The 16,398-nt window shown below is 38.9% G+C and overlaps 1 protein-coding gene across 4 annotated transcripts; it reads right to left on the bottom strand.

The window, feature by feature from the left end:
• Positions 1–3,833: 3,833 nt before the first annotated feature.
• LOC118162812 (probable G-protein coupled receptor 141) lies at positions 3,834–9,454 on the bottom strand. 4 transcript variants are annotated; one of them, XR_004748646.1, is made up of 4 exons: positions 8,811–9,454; positions 8,437–8,517; positions 6,588–7,369; positions 3,834–5,788 (listed from the first exon to the last, which is right to left on the bottom strand). XR_004748646.1 is itself a non-coding variant. In XM_035319238.1 (2 exons), the coding sequence occupies exon 2, from the start codon at positions 5,759–5,761 to the stop codon at positions 4,898–4,900; it is 864 nt and encodes a 287-aa protein (XP_035175129.1). In that variant the 5' UTR covers positions 5,762–5,788; positions 6,588–7,420; the 3' UTR covers positions 3,834–4,897. The 4 variants fall into 4 exon arrangements, 2 of the variants coding, with proteins under 2 accessions (XP_035175129.1, XP_035175130.1); XR_004748645.1 differs by having other exon boundaries at positions 8,437–9,454; XM_035319238.1 differs by lacking the exons at positions 8,437–8,517; positions 8,811–9,454 and having other exon boundaries at positions 6,588–7,420.
• Between the last annotated feature and the right edge of the window lie 6,944 nt (positions 9,455–16,398).

Below are 16,398 nucleotides of genomic sequence, written 5' to 3'. Positions count from 1 at the left end.
TGCAAACTCTGCGAGGAGAAAAATTTTACCTGGAGACCTGTTGACACACTACTTTTTGATTATAAGAATTCTCTTGTTTTGCCTATAGCTTTTTTTTTTTTTTTTTTTTTTTTTTTATCAAACCAATTTAAGATGTCGGAGTGTGCAAGCAGGCTTTTGGTTTTGTTTTGCTTGCCTATTCTTCTTAAGCAGAATTCCATGCAAAAAATAACAGAAGATGTATTTAGCAGCTTGATATTATTTCCATTAGGATGTCTGGGGATTTTCCTAGTGTTCATTTGATGGCATTAAAAATGAATGGAATGATTAAATGGTTTACAATTTTACATATTCAGTTAACATGAAAGCAATTACTAATGTGTATAATCTACAGAATTACTTGGATCATATAAATGGCATTCAAATCAACCATTTTTAACTGTTTTCCAAGGGATGTGTCATTACATAGTATGTAGTAAGAACAATCTCCTAGTCTGAACTCAGTATTATTGCCCTTTCAGAATTTACTAATTAGATTACTCTCCTGGAGAATGATAACTTCGTACTTCAACCAGTATTTAGAGTGCTTCCAGATTTCAGCAGGGGACTGGGTATTGAATACAGCCAATCTCTATCACTTTAATGTGAGTCTCATATCTAACAACACTGGGATCAATGGTCAATCCATTTTTCTCTGAGTTAAAATGGGATCAATGGTCAATCCATTTTTCTCTGAGTTAAAATGACCATACTGAGACCAGTGAGAGGTTTGTCCTTTAATGACTGAACTAGTCAGTGAGAGAAGAGACTGAGAAAATATGGTCAAGCCTGAAAAAGAAAAAGGAGCTTAGATTAAAATGCAGGATAGATAGATCAATGATGAAGGTCAAGAGTCAGGGGAGTGTGATTCATGGGCGGTGTTAAAGAAAGTGACTGTTTGGTGGAAGAAGGAATGGGGATTTGGTACGATCTGGGTGGTACAGCAAGCACTAGAGTGAAGTTCTGTCTGAAACCATGGTGCAAACCTGTTTTAGATTTTAAGAGCTATGAGAAGGTGCTGAAGCACAAGATGTGCTTCACTTTCCATGCTTCTCTTCATTGCAATGGTTAATAAGGAATGTTATCATTGTTTGACTGTGGCTGCAAGGAAGAAGTATTATAGGTCCAAGTTTCATAGAATCATAGAATCACAGAATCATTAAGGTTGGAAAAGACTTCCAAGATCATCTGGTCTAACCATTGCCCTACTACCACTGTCACCCACTAAACCATGTCCCTAAGCACCATGTCCAACCTTTCCTTGAACACCACTAGGGATGGCAATTCCACCACCCCCCTGAGCAAAATCTCACACCAGGTTTGAAGTGAAGATAACGTGAAGATAGATTGCTTATTCTTCACAGATGATCCTTTTCTGATGTATAATATTAATGAAGTTTGTCTTGACTTTCTGTTGGGGAGCAGCAAGAGAGGGCTGGAAGCCAAGTACCATCAAGGCTGGCAGGGGCCTCAGCAAGAAGCAGTGCATGGTGGACTGCCACCAGAAAGCTGCCAACCACCCACACAACTGCTCTCTCAGTGCGTCCACCCCCAGAAACACAGGAAAGAGAACAGGAGGAACAAAAGCAAGAAAACTAATGAGTTGAGATACAAATAGTTTAACAGGTAAAGGAAAGGAAAAAAAATAGCAACAAACAATACACAGGAAATCACTCCTCATGTCCCACACGTAGTCTGATGCCCAGCCAGTCTCAGAGCAATGGCCACCAAGGAAGTCAATACCCTTCCTTCTTCTTCTTCTCCTTCAGCTGTTATTGGTGAGTATGATGTTGGATTGTATGGAATATACCTTTGGCAAGTTTGGATGAGCTGCCTCATCCATGTCCTCTCCCAGTGTCTTGCCCACCCCCAGCCTATTCACTGAGTAGCAGAGAGGGAAAAAAGGAAATTCTTGATGATGTGCAAGCACTGTCCAGCAACAGTCAAACATCACTGTGCTAATAGCATTATTTTAGCCACAAATCCAGAACATAGTAGTGCACGGACTGCTACAAAGAATGTTAATTCCATCCCAACTGGACCCAGTGCAGTGTGCAAGCCCATAGAACCTAAACAATGCAAGTAGACCAGGTCTGGGGATGGTCATCAGCAATTGCTAGGCAAATATGAAGTGACAGCACAGCTTCAGCATCAAGGCAGAAAGTCAAGTCAGTAGGTCAAGATTATTTCAGCAAGTTTCTTGGACAGGCACAGGAAAAAATATCAAGCAAAAGCTGAGGGCAAGGCCACCAGACCAAGATGGATAGGCCACCAAGCCAAGGTGGGGACGCCCCCAACATGGTGGTTTTTACAGCTCTTTCTCACACCACTATGATAACAGCATCTTAAATAAGATTAGACAGCTGCACCATGTCACAGCCAGCCTTCAACACTAGCAGCCAAACCTCTAGGAGATAGTGAGGAGACATTGAAGAGTCTGTTGGTACATGCAGGATCCAGCCACTTCTGTGCTGGATGGAGTAAAATTAATTCTGCTTTGCCCACTTGCTCTGGAAAAACCTTTCACAGCTAATTTTTGAACTGTATAAAATATTTTTCCTTAGATTTATTCTGCTGGAATGATTTAATTGATTATGAAGCAACACCAGACGACTCTGTTCTTCACCAGATAGGCCAGCTTGGTAGCACTGGTCAGTAAGAAAAGGCAGTGACAATGGTTACTTCTTCAAGCAAAATATTTTTTATTTAGCTACAGGAGTCAGTAATCAGAAGGGGGAACAAGGTAATTGTTGCCTCACTTAGGGCTTTGCCAGTTTTTCTAAAGACTTTGGTAGATTCAACTTAAACTCTTTCTGGTGGCAGAAATACAAATAGCTTCTTTGCAGGCCCTGTCTCTTGCCTCTTTTCCCTCCAAATCCTTCTGAAGGGCCAAAGTTTTGTTTAAGCTTTTTCGCTGTGAGGGTTCCTGGCTGTCTTATCAGGTACATATGCAGCATACTGCCTGGAGAAGAATATCAAAAAGCTGCTGTTTTGGGAACTATTCACCTTTTTTTAGAATCTGATCTATTGCGCTGTATCTCTGTTTTATTGTATTTTATTGTACCTCTAATTTCTGTCTTGGAAAATCATCAACTGAAAAGACTGTATTGTAAGAGCAGAAGTGGATCTGGTAACACTAGGGGAAGGTCAGGATATTTGGAAGGCTTCAGGTATTGCTGATGGTCCCCTGGACTTTCACTTTTTAAAAGCAGCAGAAGGAATTCTGGAACCATTCAGAATTTTGGACAAAGTATTTATGGAAATGATTAAAGGCAAGAATGTTTGTTCAGCATTGGCAAAGTCAGTGTATGCTTTTTGTTCAAAAAAAGACCATCAGTCTGAGGCATCACTAGCATTCCTTGATAGGTGTAGTTTTTCAACCCTCACAAATCAACTTTTGACCTGTCTGAATCTGGGCATCATAGCACTTCTATAGCAAAGACTGCCTGACTACAAATTATGCAAATTTTGGTAACTCATGGGGTTACGAAGGAGAAAGTATGCACTTGTGTGAGCCCTGGGAGTTTGGAATGGGAGAAAGCTGGCCTCAAGCTGTTGTGATGCAGCAGATGACAGTGAGGCCTTAGCCAGAAGAGTGGAAACCTTCTATACTGAGCAGAACAAACAGCATGCGTGAAAATAATTTTTACATAGTGAAAATGGAGATTCCCAGAACGGAGGTGGTTCCTGAGGGAGCAAGACCCAGTTATTTCATTCTACTTTCAAAGTTCACAAAGAATATAATCCATCTAATGGAAAAAATATACACTCCTGCAAAAGTTTATATACACATGCACAAGCATATGTTGAACTGATTAAACACAGTTCAGTTAGTTTATTCTAGTTTTGCTTTGTTACATCTATAAATGGAAAAAATATGGCATCTGATAATAAATCAACAGGCAACTGAAAGTGACCAGCCATCAAAGACATTTTCTGCTCAAATGGTTTTTGAAGGCTGTTAAAATATTTCTCTCTCCTAGAGAGCAGCTGATCCTTCCATGAAGGACCAGACCCCTCAGTCCTGAATTCCAGCTCCAGTTATGGACAAGGCACAATGATAACTTGGATTGCTTTGGCTGCAATGGACTTAAGGGGTAACAGCCACCGATCCAGACCTGGTGGGAGAGTGACATAAGACAGAAGTTTTGAAACTTGTGACCTGTTCAGCTCTCACTCACTTTGACGGTGTAATTACCTCAGTTCAGGGAGCTGCTTGTGTTTTTGAAGTGAGTCAAGTAAAGTTGAAGTTATGAGAATGTTAAATGTTTTCATTTAATTTAATATACGCTTTGTATATATGAACAAAAGAAGATTATGCTAGAATATTCCACTAAAACATTTCACTCATGTACTGTTTCATGCCCTGAATGCATTTCTAATATAGCTTATATCCTTATCTAAAATCACTTGTACAAAAAGGTTGTAAAGGAATTTCCTTCTTACCTCTCCCCATCAGTATCACAACTGACAGAATAAATTGTTAGACTTTCACAGTGAAAACTTGTTAGCCACAGTGGGTTGTAGTTATTGAGACAGTCTGTGGAAAAAAGAGGAAGGGATGGGTACTTGTGTTCTAATGGTTAGGGAGAGAAAATGGTTAGACTGAAGAAAATCTTAATGAAGCTTCATGACGTGACATTTAGGTCAAATACGAAAGTAAGGGTTGTATGTCTGTCTTCAAGAAAAAAAGATAAAAACCAGTGGTTTCGGAAAGATGGATCTTCTTAGTCTGTAAAAGCCAAAGACTATGACAATCCTATATAGCCTTGCTGAAAACTCAGCAGTCTCCGTGGCACAGCAAAGTCCTGACACAAGTTTAGTTCGGCCAAGAGCCAGTATTGACACAGAGTGGCTGGATTTCCTGGTCGTTCAGAGTTCAGTGGGCTATTCCTGCTATGAAGAACAACATATCCAAGCAACACATTGTTGTTAAAGCTACAAAAATTTCATTGTATGGGAGAAGTTTATGATCTTTATCCAGGTGGCGGTTTTGGATGTAATGTACTCTGAATACATGATGAGGCATAAAGAGCACTAACGTTACCAAGATAAAGAAGAAACTCTTTGCCTGAGCCCTGAATTCCACATGGGAGTTGATGTCAGGCCAGTATTTCACAACCAGTCTATAGATCACAGATAGCTGGAAGACAGTGAGCACAGCACAAACAGCCACCAAAATTCCAACCAAGCAGTAGTTTACTATCACCATGGGTATTTCTTGTAACTCCTGCTGGAAGTGAAAGCACTGGGAGGACAGGTATGTTCTAGAGGTGCCATAGTAAGAGAGAAAAACAGGTGTAATCACCAATGCTCCCAGCAGCCAGACAGAAATCACCCACGCTCTAGTGTAGTACTTCTTAAACTCAAGTCGGAAGAGACATATTACTGTGATAGCAATGTAAAACGTGAAAGTAGTGTACATGTGGAAGTAGATAATGGCACTCACTAGCCTGCAGGTGAATGTCCCAAATTTCCATTCCTGTAAAAAGTAATAGCTGAGGCCAAAGGGAATGCTGAGTAGCAGGAAGGTGTGCATCACCAGGAGGTTGATGATGATAATGGTCATCACAGATTGTGACTTCCTTTGAAACAACTGGTGGGATATCACAATGACCCCAAGAGTGCCGCCAGCCAGGTCAATGCTGTACAGGATTATGAGAACAGAGTGGAACCTCTCTGAGGCATCCAGCAGTGTCTCGTTGGAGGAGTGGTTCTGCTGGGTCAAGCTGCTATTAGGCATCCTCCTAAGCACCTCTTTTGAAGGTTACTGAAAATTTAAATTGTGAACTTTTAAAATAGACATGCTTTCTTTTTTGCTTCTTTTATTATTAACTACAGAATGTCACAGATTGATGAAGTGACATTTTAGTGAATTGTGTTTGAAATCATTTTATCCTGTGTATATACAACCTTATAATAGTTGTCAAGCTGTATATGACAACAATAATCAGTGTTTCTTGGTGTTAAAACCATATTATATATAATAATGAATGAGATTTTAATTTACTAAACTGCATGCCAGGATATTTTTGCAATTTTTTGACTCTATCAAGCCTTTTGACATAGTCAAGATGTTGACTGTAAATTCTACACGTTTAATTTGCACCTATGTTATAAAGCTAAAATTGAAGGTAGGAAAAATACAGAAATGCAAAGAGGTTGCACGTATAATTTGTGCATAATTTCTGAAGACACCCAAGCCATCTTTTTAGCATCTTGCTGGGTGACTGCAAGGCAACCATAAGGCAGCAGCAGTTTCAGTTTTTGGATTCACAGAGCACAGTGAAAATACAGATCTGCAGATTAAAAAACAATTTCTTCTTGCTTCAGCTCCAAGTCTTTTTGTTACAGAATTTCACCTGCACTAGTCTATTATGAAAAATAATGAAAAGCTACAAATTAATATAGGATTATTATTTTTTTCCAAGGATATAAGCCTGTAGGCACTTGTTGACATCTGCATTTCTATTTGGATATGTCTTGCACACATATTTCTCTTTGTACGAAAGTATGCAGGGATAGCATGCAGGTTACAAGCATATTTTGCTAATGGAATCTTTCCTTACCTTACAAAGAGTTTAAAAAAATGAAGTAACAGCTAAAAAATGGTTTCTTAGAAAGTTAATGTGCCCTCTCTTTGCTTCTTCATGAGTTAAAATCAGAAATGTGGCTTTAATTGGAAATTCTTAATTCTGTTGCACTCATCCATAACAGTGAGTGAAAAAAAAAAAAAAAAAAAAACTTTTTGTGATTACAAGTGCATTTCCAGTATTAGGATCACATTTTTCCTAGTAATTGTTTGTAACTGAAGAATAATTTCAGAAAAACTTCTTCTTTATAAAGCATCGCTCAAAGCATCTTTAGAAGGCTGCTGAAGTGCTGTGTCAAAAACTGATATAAAGCATTCTGTTCAATATCTTTTAAAATGCATGTTCTTAGGAAAAGTCATATGTTTAAAATTATGTGCTTAACTAATGTTCTTGAGACAGGCACAATGAATTTGCTTTTCCATCAACTTTGCTGTAAGAAATGCTTTAGAGAAAAACTTTAAAAAGATGACTATCTGCTCCTGACACAAAATAACTTTCCACTGTATGTTGTTAATATTTCAAACTTACTCAAGTAGGCACAATAATTTCTTATTATAAACAGCATCATTAAGGTCCAGATGCCACCAGTTTAAGTTACACAGAAATGGATTATATTTTTTGCTATTTATAGAAATAAATGCTTAAATTTTACCTTATAATCTCCAATTTTTGTTGTTTCCGCCTTCTTCATTGCCATTTCATGCATCCATAGCATACAACATACATAATCAATGTGAATAAAAGAGCCTTGGTTGTTACTGTTTGCCCAAGAACAGTTAAGAGTTTTCTCAGCCCACATACAGGAAGGTGCTAGCTAGAGATAGCAATCAATTATGTTCAACTTCTAATGTTACTCTGTTGTTCATGCAGAAAGAAATGCTGGAAAGCTGTACTTGTTTTGTATTTAATAGTTAATCAAAATGTGCCAGAATAACAAAGCATTTAGCAGATTTTTAAAATCTTCACTTGAATGTACTATCTTCAAGAATTAAGAGATTACCCACTGTTTAAATTGTGTAAGTAAAATAAACACCTCACACGTACTTAAAGCAACTTGAGTTCATTGTTTAAAAAAACAAACAAACAAACAAACAAAAAACAGGTAGAGGTCAGTGACTTTGAGACCTTGAAGGTTATGTCTGAACAACAGGCATGAATGCTGACCCTTAACCACAGTACTGGTAAAAGACAGTTTACTGTAAAAAGGGAAGCATTATGTTGGGGATCTTCTAGGGACAGCAAAAAGCAGTTTCCTGACTAGAAATGAAAGAGAAAAAAAAAAAAATTGTGATTTTTTTTTTCCCAATTAGAGTTCAAGACCACAGTCTGAATGTCTGAATTAGCAGTACTCAAACAAGAATGGGTAGTACATGAGGTTTTGTGAGCAGTAACATAAAACCGGTACCTCAGCAGGTCTGAACTAACATTACTTCTGCAATTATACGCAGTCATCCTCTTCTGTGTGATATGATGGTCATTCCCTTTGTAAGTCTTCTCTCTTGTTATCAAGTACAGTTATTAGGAAGAACAAGATAGAGCGTAAATAAGTACAAAGACTGAACAAGGGCACTAAAATTCAGGGAGATAAACTGAAAGGATTTTGAATGTAAGCAAAACCACAGAGAGAACAGTCTGTGGGACATTCTCTGGATGATCTCTGAAAGCTTTGAGCAGTTATCATCTCATCTAGACTAGGATTCAGAGCAGGAAAGAAACCCTATTCTGGAGACTGCATGTGTTCTTGGCTTGGGGATAAGAGAAATGAGTGATTGTTCCAGCAGACAGAGCACCAAAAGAAAACAGCTATATGAATAATGGCGCTCACCAGGTACAGTTCCAGCATCTTAATCCCACTTAAGGACAGACTTCTGACATGGTAGTAATGATGATTAGATCACAAAATGATCTGCAGAAACATATATAGGAGGGTAGGGAGCAGCCTGGGTGTCTGACATCAATGCTTTAGATGGGTTAACATGACCATGAAACTATATCCACAACCTCTAGGTAAAGCAGGGAAATGCCTGCAGTCTTGTGTTCTGTCCACGGGGTCTGGAACAATCCACAGCTTGAGTCATCAAGTAACAATGTAGAACAGGCATGAAGAAATGGTGTTCCTGAAATAACTACTATATGACAGCCAGATCCAGACAGAGCCAAAGTAGGCTATAATATCAAGATCTTAGTAAAGTCTCGTACCTTATCCAGTCCTGTCTGAGCTCTTTGGATGTAGCATAATTCAAAAAACCCTACAAAGGTTTATTTTCAATTCTTGTCATTTGGGGAAGAACACCAGTTTTGGCTGACACCAAAACTGCAGGGGGGCAGAAACTGAACTTCTGAATTGATGTTTCATACCTCTGAGTTGCTATGTCCTCAAAGTGTTCCTTGAGGTTTGTACATTGAAACCGCTCAGTGTTCAGTCTGTTGACCTTTCATCTTCATCTTCTTCTGTTCAGAAAAACATAAATAAATAATGTACTTTGTAAATGAGGTCTTAAATTTTAGGTCAGCTTCCCATTACAGTACAATAGGAAACTGAGTCATCTCAGACTCTTCAAATGAACTCTGAGATCTTTCTTTGGCTTTTCATCATTGCATAGTTTGCCTGGATCAGTGGTAAGAAAAAAGGTTGAAAGAGAAATACATATACACACCAAAGATCCATGACAAGGCAATTATCACAAAGAGAGTTTAAGGAGGGAAAGAACTGGGCATGTCTGGCTTAATACTGAGAAAAACTGATGAGATGAAGAGGAAAGGTGAGGTTTTAAACTATTAAGAAGAGAAAATTAAAGAGAAGAGGAAGTGATAGTTGAGAGATGAGGAACAAGACCTGCTGTATGTTCAGAGACTCTGGAAATCTTTCTGAATATGTCCATGCTTGGTTGTAGAGAAGTTCCTCTAAGCAGGGTCTAGATCTCCAGTAGAATCCTAGTTTTTATATTTTGTTTCATTTCTGCACAATTTCCCCTGCTTTCAGTGTCACTGTGTAAGAAAATAATGCATTCATTGGTCTTTAGAATAGAAACTATAGTTTTACATGAGCTGAACAGTTCCTTTCTGTCTAGGAACAAGCATAAAGCTGCCTTGTGTTACTGGATAGGTTTTCAGTTTTAGCTGCTTCCAACCTAGGGTCATCATTGCTCATAATTTCAATCCTCTGTCGCTAGATTGATATGGAAATTAAGCTAAATACAGGTCAGTCATAAACAACAGTAGGAAAGAGAATGCCTGTGTTGCATTTTAATTTACCACTTTCTCTGTGATTGCAAGTGATTCTTGCTGTCTTATTCCCTGTCTGTCATACGAGGCACAGGTACTGTAAAATGAGGAAATCATACTCCATTGTTGTTTTAGGCTTTAACTTGAAAATCCCACTCACCCATACTGCATGAAGAAATGAAAAATGGCAGTCAGTAAGTGGTCAACAAGTTTAGAAGAGATTTGACATTTTTATACTAATCTTCTATTTGTTGGTTGGAGATATGTTGACAAGTTTCTCGTGTTTTATCATGATGAAAGAGACAGTCAGGCTTCTCTGTTCATTAGAAACAATCATGATATAGTTGCCTCACTCATACCTATTTAATATATTTCAAAAACAGGTATTATGCTTTATATAACAATAAAAAATATATCATGGGTTTCTACAAAGGAGTGTAGTAGGGTATATTACAGGCAGATGATATGTTGCTTTTTGAAACAAAACTATTAGTTCTTGGTTTTGGTGAATGGAGATAAGGTTTATTATTACAAGTTCAGGAACTTGTAGTTGTTATTCTCCTGTGCTGGTATAAGGCAGTTTAGTAGTAAGCTAGATTTATGAAATAGGTATGTACTATTGTTCGATCTAGTTATTCTCCAACACCTATAAATGCAATTAAAGTTGTTTCTGATTTAGATTATTCCAGCAAATTGATAATTGCCAGCTTTGAAACAACTTTGTACTAAGGAACACCTGCAGAAACCTCATGTGAGACAAGGCTCTGGCACCTACAGTGTAACCTTTTCCTGGTCCCAGATTCTTTCCTTTCCACTTGAACACACTGCCACCCGCCCTCCTTGTCAAATTTAATTTCCTCTGTTTAGAGCACAACAGCCTTTCTCAGAAGTTTGCTTTTCTAGGGGTAGCCACTCTCAGTGCTGCTTTACCCTGTTTCTCATGGTCTGTTGCTTGATAAATACAGTCACAGCCACAGAGCCCAATTTCTTTTTTTCTGCTACCAATATGTACAATCCACAAGGCCTCTGCAGGGATTAAATCCCTGCAACAAATATTTGCTTGACGGAGAATTGGACAAGGCTTAATGTTTATTAAACCAAAAAGTAATTAGGAAGAAAACATATAAAACAATTGATTCATGAAGAAAAGCAGAGATCCTCATTGCACGGACAGTAGTTTTCAGTGAATTACAGAAAGCACAGGCAGTGCCTCAAACACAGAGGTGGTGCTTTCCAAAGTGGGCTGAGATGTCAGTTTTGGGGTTGTTGTTTCCAAATTCCCAATGATCTTAAACATTCAGAGATCTTGCATTTTGGTGTTTGTGACTATGTACCACAAAAATAAGCCTTACCTTTACTGAGGAAAGTTTCCCATTGTTCTGGAAGAAACGTGAGTGCTCACGTTCTGGATGGAACCCCAGGAAGAGCTCTAGAAGACAAGGACTAGGATTAAGAAAATAAAAAAGTATGCATCTGTCAGAAAATTACTTTAAAATTTGATTATTCCAGTGTCTAGAGACCTGTCACCCATTTTTGTCAAAAGATGCTCCCAAAAGCACATCTACTAGAAAAACAATGACAAAAGAGGATTCTGAAGTCCTGAGAACCCAAAGTATTGGTTACAACTTTTTCTCAGCTCTCTAGAGCCCAAACCTATGAACAATTAAAAAAATAAATAAATAAATAATAATTAAAAAAAAGTAGATTATCATTTATCCTTATTTGGACACTAGTAATAGTAATAATATCAATAGTGTGAATTCTGAGATATAAAGTAATTTAAATACCAGTATATAAAGCAGAAGACCTAGAGCATCTCCAATGTATAGTGATAATACTTTACGCTGTTGTCAGTGAGGGAAAATGGATTGATTGTAAAACTAGAAGATTTTTCAATTCATTTCACTAACTAGAGATCTGAATACAAAACTGATGATGTAGTCTACCAGCCTTTTCCTATTTAATTTCCAATAACATTTCTAAAAAAACACAGAGAAGCAATGGTGAGTTTGAAATCTGAGTATTTCAGCTAGTGGCTTCCACACAGAACCTGCTTTTGGGCAAATCTACAAGGAGGGAAACCTCCAAAGCTGAGGCCATTTGTGCAGTGGAACAAGTTCTGTATTTACAAAGACAGACTCCTTCACCATCAGATTGCCTTATACACAGCTTGGCCACACTTTGTGTGAAAAGAGGAAAAAACAGTTCTGCGATGTTCAGTGTTGGAGGTGGTTTAGGAAGCACAGAATTGTGCAGACAGGAATAATCTCAAGGGATTTAAAAGGAGATGTTGATTATATATTTAAAGTATTCCTCCTCTCTGCCTTCCTCTGGAAAGCTTTCTGTTGACTTCTTCAGAGGTGCCAGTAATGACCAGCAATGAATGTTTGATCTGGCCAGTCCATCACCAATGGCAAGACCAATAGTTCCAGCAGACATTTCTCAGGGCAGAGCTGTCATTTCATATGCTAATCATAAAGCTCACTGGCATCATCAGATTGAGAAACTCCGTGGTTTAATAAAAGACTGCCAAAGTTACCAAGAATATAGCATGTCTGTTGGGGTCTAGTCCTCAGGTTTCTTTTGGCTCCAAAGCACCCAGTTCATCCTTTTCTCAGGAGGAGGCTGCAGACATCTTAAATGAGAACAGAGATTACCCCAACTGCTCTGACTTACATCCACATCAGCACTTCTGCTACTTCTATTGCTGTGACAATAAAAAGAAGTGACCACAGCTTCCTTACAGAAAATTATTCTTTTACAGAAAACAAACAAACAAAAAAATAGCCTTCAAGAGGAAATTAATTGAAATCAATAAAGCAGACTGAATGAAGATTTAGGTCTTACGCAGGTTTGGTATTTGCTGAAATGTGAGAAAAATGTAAGAAACCATTACTTGCGAGCATGTCTCAAAGCAAGACAGATAGGCTTTTTGCTCACTATATTAGATTACATATTAAAATGTTTATATATTAAACATATTACTAAATAATTCATCCACACCAGCATTTAGAAAAATGAAAAAACGGTGTCATTTCTGTTGTCTTTTTATTAATTGGGAATGCTCTGTGCTTCCATTATACAGGCTGTTCACAGGAACAAAATAAAAATAATGCCATTCCGTATGTCTGTTTATACCCCATACTCTCACCATGTGGTAAAGAGAATATACACAACCAATCCAAATCCTGTTTGACTAAAATGATCATAATCCTAAGAATCTTCAAACTGTCTGCATCAATTGATTCAATAGCTTTCACTGTTTCTTTGTTTTATCAGCTCAAGGATTTGATCAATTACTGCAAGAACATTTCTACCCTCGAGCATAGATGGGCCATGTAGCTAATTAATATACTTTAAGCTAACTCCATGAAAATGAAATATGTGATCTGTTCCAAATGAACGATTTAGCAGAGTCCTGTTGGATTTATCTTTCCATGGTAACAAAAATAGACTGTAGAACAGGAGAATGAGATAGAAGGTAATGTTTAAAATAAAGTGATTAACTTAACTGGTTTTCTTTCAACCACCAGAAGTTACTTGAAGTGAAGGATGTGGGAAGCCTTTGTTAGTGCAAATGACAGTGGTAGAAAATTATTATTGCACATGCAACATGAAATTATTTTATACAGTCATGTACTCAACTACCAATCATTTCTGGATGACTGAAACTCAAATTAATACAAAATGCCACAAGCTCAACGCTTGAAAATTTTAAGGCACCAATTGCCAACTGCAGAGAGAAATGGAACAAGGGAGTCTAGAGCAAAGCCCAAATCCCACTGTTCCATTCACCACACAGCCATTTTCTCTCCCTCCCTCCCCAGTGGTATGGGGGAGGGAATCAGAAGAAGGGTAAAATTCATAGGCTGAGATAAAGACAGTTTAATAGGACAGAAAAGGAAGGGAACATAATAATCATAATAATGATAAAGGAATGTACAGAACAAGTGACATACAATGCCACGATGCAATTGCTCACCACCTGCTGACAGATGCCCAGTGAGACCCCAAGGAGTGGCACCTGCACTCCAGCCAACCCCCCTGTTTTATTCTTCAGCATGACACCATAGGGTATGGGACATCCCTGTGGTCAGCATGTGCCATCTGTCCTGGCTGTGTCCCCTCCCAGGTTCTGGTGCACCCCCACCCTCCTCCTGAAGCTGAAACTCCTTGCTCTGTGCAAGCACTGCTCTGCAGCAGCTGCAAGACCAGTGTGGTATCAGCATTGTTCTCATCTGAAGTCTGGAAAACAGCACTATACCATTTACTGGGAAGAAGATTAACTCTATCCCAGCAAAAACCAGGACATGTATATTATCCCACTGTAGGTAATCAGCCTTGGCTCCTGAGAGACACAAAAGGGTTGCCTCAAAAAGCAGGAGACACTTAGTATCCTGCAGCTACTTCCCTTTGGGGTTGGAGGCAGCTCTGCTTATAGTGCTCTGTCTCCACTTTCCACTGGAGGGGTGGCCAGTGCTCCTGAGCTCCAAGAAGTCTATCTGTCTGCTTGCAGCTTGAAAGGCTCTGAGCAAATAAAATGGAGCAGAGATTAAAAACCTGCTGCTTTTTATCCAAAAGTTGGTAGGTAAACATCCCTGGGTCCAGGAAGAGTCTTAAATTCAAGTCTGTTCATTCAAGCGAGAGGAAACAAGAACTTTGTCTTGTTCATACCCATGTACAGCAGGAGACAGGATTTGAAAGCACCCATGTTAGATTGCTGCAAGTCTGAAAAGGCTTCTGTGTTAGTACTTATTTGTCCATAAGGTAAACACACATTCTGGCAAAGATTAAAAGGAGAAGTTGGTGGTTCTTTAATCATAGTCAGTGGGCTCCTAACATCCTTGCAAACCTGCCTAACTAATCAATTGCATTGTGACATTGTTGTCAGTTGGCTTTTGTACAGTTTTGTACAGACCTCCAGGACCTGGGAGGGTACACACTTTTCTGTAAGGAAATGAAGTCATTTGTACCATTAAATAATCGAAAGGGCCTGTAGTCCTTGATCAGCTCTTGTTTTAAATACCTGTGAGGAAAAAAAACACGTCACAGAGGTTCATAGGACTGTCTCAAGCCAGCTCAGGTTTTAGAAATCACAACTCTTAGATTTATTTCCAGTATATCTTTGAGATAAATAGGAGACAAAAAACAGTGCAAGGAATTCTCTGCCCTATGACTATAATTTCTTTCTCATGTGGAGATCTCTCCTTTGTTCATTAAAAAGCCTTCTGGATTGTAGTGGCCTTGGCATCATCTTGGCCTTCCAAGAATGATGGGGCAGGAGACTGTTTCCCCAGGGTTATCACTGCCCTGTGTTCACTTCTCAAAGTACTTTGCTTTCAGGATAACAGCAGCCACACATACTTGCATGAGGCGTTAAGGCGTGACAGCATCCCATGATCTACTCTGTGCTGGTGCGGCCTCACCTCAAGTACTGTGTGCAGTTCTGGGCACCACAGTACAAAAAGGATGTGAAACTGTTGGAGTGTCCAGAGTACGGCTATGGGGATGGTGAAGGAACTAGAGCAGAAGACGTGGGAGGAGCAGCTGAGGTCACTTGGTCTCTTCAGCCTGGAAAAGAGGAGGCTGAGGGGAGACCTCATCACAGTCTACAGCTTCCTCGTGAAGGGGAGTGGAGGGGCAGGCACTGATCTGTTCTCTTTTGTGACCAGTGGTAGGACCCACAGGAATGGTGTCAAGCAGGGGACATTCAGGCTGGGTATCAGGAAAAGATTCTTCACTGAGAGTGTGTTCGCGTGCTGGAACTGGCTCCCCAGGGATGTGGTCACGGCACCAAGCCTGTCAGAGTTTAAGAAGAGTTTGGACTGTGCTCTTAGTCATATGCTCTGAATTTTTGGGTAGACCTGCGTAGAGCCAGGAGTTGAACTCGATGATCATTATGGGTCCAGCTCAGGATATTCTGTTCTATGATTCTAGGATTCTAAGTATCACATTCAGTGACCTACTCCAACATCCCTTCAGCAGCCATTCACTTGCTATAAGAAATAATCTCACGAGGAAGATTTTCTGTACAAGAGATCCTACTTTTCCTCTAAGCAAATCCTGACCTATTGGGGAATTTATTTTTTGTATCTGAGAGAGGAAAAGCTTTATTAAATGTGATTAATAATTTGATCTAAAGTTCAGATGAAAATCAGATATGGAGTTTAACTGCAGGTTTCAAAGGCACACAGATTTATATGCTTCACTTGTACATTTTCAATATACAGATTAGCTGAAATAACTGTAGTAGAAAGAAGTGTATTTAAAACCATTATTTTTATCTGTAAAGCTGGAGGTCTAATTCATCTAAAAAATCAAAGTTACATTCCTTTGCATCAGATGATTTAAAGTCTCAGAGATAAATCCAGACATTAGGTAAGCAGTTCAAAGAAGGCGAGTGAAAGAAGAAATTAATTGTCTTGGTGTTGTCCTTTCCTTTCCTTTCCTTTCCTTTCCTTTCCTTTCCTTTCCTTTCCTTTCCTTTCCTTTCCTTTCCTTTCCTTTCCTTTCCTTTCCTTTCCTTTCCTTTCCTTTCCTTTCCTTTCCTTTCCTTTCCTTT

The sequence above is a fragment of the Oxyura jamaicensis genome, chromosome 2 (genome assembly GCF_011077185.1).
Source record: "Oxyura jamaicensis isolate SHBP4307 breed ruddy duck chromosome 2, BPBGC_Ojam_1.0, whole genome shotgun sequence".
In the NCBI taxonomy this organism is placed as follows: Eukaryota; Metazoa; Chordata; class Aves; order Anseriformes; family Anatidae; genus Oxyura; species Oxyura jamaicensis.
Note: the sequence above shows the minus strand (reverse complement) of the source record. Positions and strands in the feature narration are given on the sequence as shown.